This window comes from Bicyclus anynana, chromosome 1 (genome assembly GCF_947172395.1).
Source record: "Bicyclus anynana chromosome 1, ilBicAnyn1.1, whole genome shotgun sequence".
NCBI lineage: Eukaryota > Metazoa > Arthropoda > Insecta > Lepidoptera > Nymphalidae > Bicyclus > Bicyclus anynana.
Genome location: NC_069083.1, coordinates 5,340,973 through 5,348,489, shown reverse-complemented (window position 1 = coordinate 5,348,489; position 7,517 = coordinate 5,340,973). Strand labels below are relative to the sequence as shown.

The 7,517-nt window shown below is 33.6% G+C and overlaps 1 protein-coding gene across 1 annotated transcript in view; it reads left to right on the top strand.

Moving 5' to 3' along the window:
• The first annotated feature begins 467 nt into the window (after positions 1–467).
• LOC112055838 (facilitated trehalose transporter Tret1) overlaps positions 468–7,517 on the top strand; it is a 33,834-nt gene continuing 26,784 nt past the window's right edge. Inside the window, exon 1 of the mRNA XM_024096102.2 lies at positions 468–988. Within this exon, the coding sequence (XP_023951870.1) occupies positions 937–988 (52 nt within the window). The 5' untranslated portion in view covers positions 468–936. The remainder of the gene's footprint in view (positions 989–7,517) is intronic.

Sequence of the window (7,517 nt, the reverse complement as noted above, 5' to 3'; positions counted from 1 at the left end):
AATAATTTAACGGCAATTAGCCAAACAATCGATTATAATGTTATTAAATTGTTATATAATATTTTAAGCGTGCAAACAATAACCAGTACGCAATTTGCATTGCTACAGTGAATTGTATCTATGAAGTTATTAAGTTATTATATAGCCACTGCATACGTTAATGGACGTAAAATTGTACGCTATTTATTTGGTACTGTGCGGCAGATATCATTGTTATACGCAGAACTGTGTTATGTGTAGTGTGTGCCAATCAACCATTGTTTCGCTTTCGTACAACTCGTCCAGCGTCACCGCCTTGACAAATGTGCTGTATTATTTTTGAATCGTATCGATCAAAAATAGCTTGTCTCTACAAATATTCGTAAGCATATCGGCCAGTTCGCTAGTGAGCGCGTGGTTGCGGGACCAGCGTGGCGCACCCCGCGTCCGTCGCTCAAGCTCATGATATCGACCTTCTTGTTATCAGTATAAGAACTGTCCGACACGCCGGCATCAGCCCAACCGATAAACAAGGAGCAAAAACGTGCGCCCGCGCCGACCCGCTTCATTCCATTCCACCCCGCGCGATTGGATCAGTTCGTTCGCCTATCTCGCTTCAACGTTCACTCTTCAGTTGTTCATTCGCTTTCGTCGCGTCAACACACTCTGCGTGACTTCTCGCACTATGTTCCAGCCAAACAACAACACATAAACCATCCAAAATGAAGCCAAATCGGTTATAACGTTTCTTAAAACCCATTATTATTTAGATCGAATATTTTATTTTTGTGATATTTAGTTACTATCTCTTGTTTTATTTATATCATTACCATGGGTTATTATATTATATAAATGTTTTATTACTTAATTAAAAAATAGTGCTCAAGATAATCTCATTCCAAAACGCCCAGTAAATCAAATTTAGTCCAATAGTTTGTTTCAAATAAGTAAATTACAATGACAGCAAAAACACGTTCACACTGGAAGGAATATGGAACAGCATTCTGTGGTAAGTTTCTTTTCTAACCTATCTCTAGAATATTTTCGATATCACCCATGTGTTCATTAAGTAATACATTTACCATATCAATATCCTTAGTATTGTTCGATACAATTAGTTATATGTTAGATTAACTTTAATAATTAACGTTTTGAATGACATAAAGAGGAAAAATATGGTATTAATGGCGCTAAAGTTTATCGCAAACCTAATACCCCACAAGCGAGCCGCATATACGCCACATTGAAATGAAACGTGTCGAACTTTGTACGCAGCAGCTCTTAGTGGAAATGTATATGTTCATCCCCAGCTCACCAATTCACATCAGCTTTAAAAAGTACATTACATAGTATCAAAAACAGAAATTGCCGTATCATCAACCTCGTAGACTATTCCAAAAATATCTGTCGGCATTCGAATTGTTCCAACTTCCACGCCATACGTTGCTCTACTTAATTATTCGCTTTGCGAAACGTTATCGTGCATACTTATTATAACCTTATCTATTCTTAATTCTTGTTCATACAGGATTTTATTATACTCAAACGAGAAATTTTAATCGAAAGCGGTCACATGAAATTCTATACAGTGCAAGTATGCAATACCCATGCATGGTTGCGTTTAAAGCCAAAAGATAATTACTAAAATTTCGCGATAGAGGCACGTTATTGACTCTCAGCTATTTGTTTGGATAACTCTTTCATATTATAATCGATATTTGATAATGATGATAGTCTTTACTATTTTAATAGCCTTATTACTTAGTAAGTCTGAACACTTTATTGAGTAGAAATGTCGCATTCCAATTTCCAACATCATTCAGTTTTATATGCAGATACCGGCGTGAAAGTTGTATGTGCTGCTATACGCTCCGTTCAACATGGACAGTAAATACACTCAAAGTATATTATACATCAATAATCAGTTAAATTTTATCGATAATACGTCGTCAATCATTAATACCAGAATTGCATGATTTTACTAACGTTCCAAATTATAAACGAAAGTTTATAGTCCTCATTTATTTTGTACTAACAAAAGTAAGCACCCACCCTTGTAATCATAAGTAGGAATCTTAATGTATCAAGAAAACCTTTGACAAAATAAACATAATACAAACCCGACCTGAGTCAAAACTGTAAAAAAATGCTGCAATCCAAGAAACAATGCAACTTAATTATTTAATAAATTTGTCACATGCAATTGTAATTTTTAAACTAAAAAAAAAACAAGAACACCAGGTATTCCCCTTTTACAATATTGCCAAATTATTTAGTAGGGTGAAGGGGATCACAATTCACAAAGGGCCACTTATAGGGAGTCGGTAAAAAAAGCAATCCCGTTTTCTGAGAAGCGCCACACTCAGGTATTTCAAAGAATGTACGATGCGGCTTTTTAATGTTCTTACTTATTAGCATATGATACTACCGAACCAAGATGGGTTCAATCAGAATGACAGATCTTTTATACAGTACCTTGACGAGCACGACAATTAATACATATTATCAGAATCTTTCACACATTGCGTATATTGGATATCCTAACTTTCGTATTATTTAATTATCTGCCTGTCTTCTAATTCTCGAATGTTTTCTTTACTATCGCTAGAATCGCTCTCTAAAATCGTTACTCCAATTATCTTTTTACTTCCTCAATAAATTAATAAGACCAAGAGGTAATTTAATTAGAAAATCAGGTTTTACGAATATGATCAAAAGGATATTCGATCTTCTCTTTAAAATAATCTAAAACTTTATAATCAACTGCCTACCTAGTACCTATTAATTTGTCGACCATCTTCTTTACCATTGCTTATCACTGAATCACTATTGATTGATTCGTTTCGATGAAGTGGTAAGTAATGGTAAAGAAGAAGATGTACATTTTTAAACCAATTTTCTTGTTTATTTTCTCAACAAAACAACAAGACAAGCCCAATTTATGTAATTTTTTTGTTTTTGTCCACGTACGAATATCTACGCCACGTCAGTTACTTTTGTTTTTCTTGCTAAATCGATTATTTATTTTTTGTAGTTGTTACATTACAATTTTTGTTTCAATACTATGCTACCAACTCTTTTTCTATGAACTACCTACTCATGTTTAACACCTATAATATTTCATTCAGGAAAGAATACGAGAGTTAATGTAATGTAAATCAAAGTTCTATATCAATAATAGCGCTTTCATTCTTTTTAAGTAATTAACGGAGGTGTTATTGATACAAAATTGATGCCTACAAAGTTTTGAGTAGGTAATTAATTAATGTTTAACTTAAACGTGATCAAATTTTACGTGATTATACAAGTCGTGTTTTAGTTAAAGCACGAGTATCTCTGATTTATGTAATATTTTTTTGGGTTATTTTCTTTTTAGATCAGCATTCCTAACTTTTTCAATTATCTACATAAACAATAAATCGGAATATTACCATTAACAACTCGTAATGAAGCACACTCTACAAAATTTAAACAAAATTTTTTTTAGTTATCACTGTTATCCCAATTGCTATTATAGTCTTTATATTATTATAAAGACGCGTACGAAGCGTTTCGGTTCTTTATTTCTGATCCGCACTGCGAAATTATGGAATACCCTTCCAGTTTCCGTTTTCCCTGCCACCTACAGTCCTACAACATGGGTATATTCAAGTCAAGAGTGAATAGGCATCTTCTAGGCAAGCGCATTCCACCATAGGCTGCCTCATCGCTTACTGTCAAGCATGATTGCATTCAAGCGCTCATCTTTATGATGTAAAAAGGTCAACGTCTAAGATTTTTATCAGTTTAGATAAAAGTTAGTTGGATCCAAAGTATATATATGAATGACTTTTTACCAGTTTTAGTTCATCAAACATTACATTCAATAACACGTAGCGTTTACATAGTGATATCTTTTTAACCACGTATCTGTTGCGTGGTTTTATTTTATTTCCGGCTTATTCTGATTTTCCACATTGCTGATAAAAAATCGAAAATATTCTTTGTAATTAAAAGAGTTACCTAAATGATTTAATATTTATGTATTGTTATTCTAGTGTTTAACTATTATGTAATTAATTATTTGTTATAATGCTCTGGTCCGTTTCCATACTTCTGTGTGTTTCTTCTTACTTCTAACGGAAATTGTTTTCTGTGATAAAAACGCATTTACGCATTTGCTTATTTATAAATTTGTTACGTTCTTTATCTGATGAAGATGGTTTTCCATACCATTTCTGTTATTGTACCTTACAGAAATTCAAATTTTTAATAGAATCGCAAAGATTAAAAGTTCTAAATAAAACATTTATACACACACATATGTTCCAGCACAAATGTATACAATGACTATCAAAGATATAGTCTCTGTAACGTACTTTTAGCCCTCATTCGCACGAGAGATTTTTTAAGGGACGTTAAAAAGCGTTCAAATACAACAAATGCATTTCCAAGTATATGTTTACATGACAGCGTTATTAAAACGCCGCTTTTTTTCGAGCAGTGCTGCATTTTCATTGGACGTTGGAAATGGACCTTCATTTAACCTCTCGTGCGAATGATGTCTTAAGCTGCTGTTTCTTAACCCAAATTGCTTACTTTACAACGTCTGCGTTCCTTCCTTTAATAATATGTATAGTGAGTTTACTTACCTCTACATGTAAAAATACAATATTCTTACGACATTTTAGTTTGTTGAATGAGGCCATAGAGACCTATTGTTATAAAACAAACGTCCATTGTAACATATTCACACTTGTATTTGTACCTAGCAAAAACTTATCTATTTAGACGTTTTTTCTTTACTGTCCTTGGCTTTTTTCAGTCCTTGGGTGATATTATCGTTTATGTTTCGTTATTACTTATATATGATATCTATACTAATATTATAAATGCGAAAGTAAGTCTGTCTGTCTGTTACCTTTTCACGGCTAAACGGCTAAACCGATCAAGATGAATTTTGGTACAATGGTAAATGGGACTTTGAAGCAAAACATGGGATACTTTTGACCCTAAAATAAAAATAGAAGGGGGTGAAGTAGGGGTTGAAAGTTTGTATGGAAAATCCTTCATTTTTAAAGTCACAGTTTTAAAAATTTGTTTATAATTCATAAAAAAATACGAAATATAATGTGATTCAAAAAATTTTAAAATTTAACCTCGTAACTAGAGAAATAGGGGTTGAAAGTTTACATCTTAATCCTCAACGGGATTTGTACAAAACTTTTCTTCTCGAGTATATTTTATAAGTTCTATTGTGATACTTTTTTATTTCATTTCGTTCTTTTACATTTTTTCACTATCTTTAAACAATCACACTGCTACCAAACCAATAAAATCATTGTACCAAACAGGTTCTTGTTGACTAAAAAAGGCAAAAGCACCTATTATCCAAATCAAAAGCACTCTTCACGAAGGACAAAAAATGTTCTAACGCCAAAACACTATCAGATAATTTATAAAATTATAGCCCAAGTGTCTTTAATTAAAATTCATAAGAATTGCATAACTGCGTCATTCTTGTTTTGTATGACTAATATTATAGTGTACCTATATACTTATTGAAGTACCTACGTATTGACTCCACTATAATAACAAGATAGTTAAAACATAACTTAAGTGCCATGCGTGTGTTTTGTGTGTGTGTGTGTGTGTGTGTGTGTGTGAAAAATTAAAATAACATCAACAACAATTCATAGATTACTCGTATGAATACGTAGGATATTGTTATGACGACGTTGCACCAATGATAATTTTATACTATAGATAGGTTACGTCCCTGTAAAATCACCGCAAAAAGTGATCTCAATTTAGCTACACCACTGAGCGCACACATGCAGAATTTTGTCTTTAATTCCATTATATAATATTTATGTACGTATATATACTTTTTACACTTCCTGACCACACAACTCGATTTAGGTATCATTTGTTTATATAACGTTCTTTGATTAATAAGCCACTAAATGAAATTAAGTCAATTATCCACATTTGCCCGCCTCAGTTTTGATGCCCTAGTGCCCCATCTCTAGTATAAAATATCATTGCGTTGTACCCTCATAAGTTTTAAGACTTTAAGGCTGCGTCTCTCTAAATCAATGGATTTAAAAAATAAGGGTGTATACTTAAAAGACAACAAGTTTCTGTTCTAGTAGTTAGGGGTAAGCGTCATTACAACCCCATGCAGCAGGGAGACTTCAAGCATTCCTAGTTTAGTGTTTAATATTTGCCATATCTTTTAAATATAAGCAATAAGCCCTCCAAATTAGTAGGAAAAACTACGTTATATACAAAATATACAAAAGAAGAGAAATCAGATCTATGAACCTCAAAAGCTTAAATATAATCTAAGCCTAGCCTACTGAACTCTCCCTGAGCTAAATGAGATTGGTTAACAGAACTGTCAACTTTTTAAAATAAGGTCATTAACACCGATTAGTGTATCATCTCTACATTACCGAGCTAATGATGAACGTATTACCATCACATACTTTCACTTTATTTATCTATTTACTTATAGTTGAAACAGTTACATCCTGTTGAATAATATCATACATCATGTAAAATTGTATTTAATTATACAATGTAATCGTGATAGCCCAGTGGCGATATGACCCCTCAGACTCCAACTTTTCAATTGTGTGCATTTTAAGAAATTAAATAACAGGTGTCTCAAACGGTAAAGGAAAACATCGTGAGGAAAGCTGCATACCAGAGAATTTTCTTAATTCTCTGCGTGTGTGAAGTCTGCCAATCCGCATTGGACCAGCGTGGTGGACTATTAACCCCTCTCATTCTGAGAGGAGACTCGAGGTCAGCAGTGAGCTGAATACGGGTTGATAATGATACAATGTAAGACGGTGCCTTGTTTACATTCCAGCAACGTCGCAATGTCGCTTATCTGTCGAGTTTTTATCTGATATACTTTGGAGTGTATACTCAGGAATTCCAGCTCCAAACTACCCGCACTAAACGGTTTGCTTCGAAGTTCCTTTTTCGAACTATTAAAGTGTGGATCGCTATTCCGTTGTCTGACTTTCCTGCCACGTAGAATCTAAACACCTTCAATCATCTTCATCAGCATCTTCTGTACAAATGCGTTCCATCCTAGACTTCATCATTACTTTCCATTAGACATGGTTGTAGTCAAGAGCAAGCCTATTGGCTCCGAATGTAAATGTGTAGGTACACAAAGATAATCGAAGTTACTCAGCACCTGAGGGTAACCATTCAAATGAACTTTTTTGACAAACTTTCTGGTCCAGTTATATATATTTTTAAGTCTGTGGAAAAGACTTTTTTATACTTATAATTAACGGATCAAGCATCGTGCCCACCTGCTTAGTTAACGCCTGCTTAGTTGACGTATAGTTCCCGATGCTTTATCGGATATAGTGTAGTCCCAAAAATCTTAGCACCTATTTTCCCATATAACATTTAAGTGTCCCGTGGAAGCAACATTGTTAACGGTCTATTTGTTAGATGTTTAACACAAATTGTATTTAATTATGCATACAGACAGATGGCAGTATGTAAATTAGGTTGATGATGTTATTATT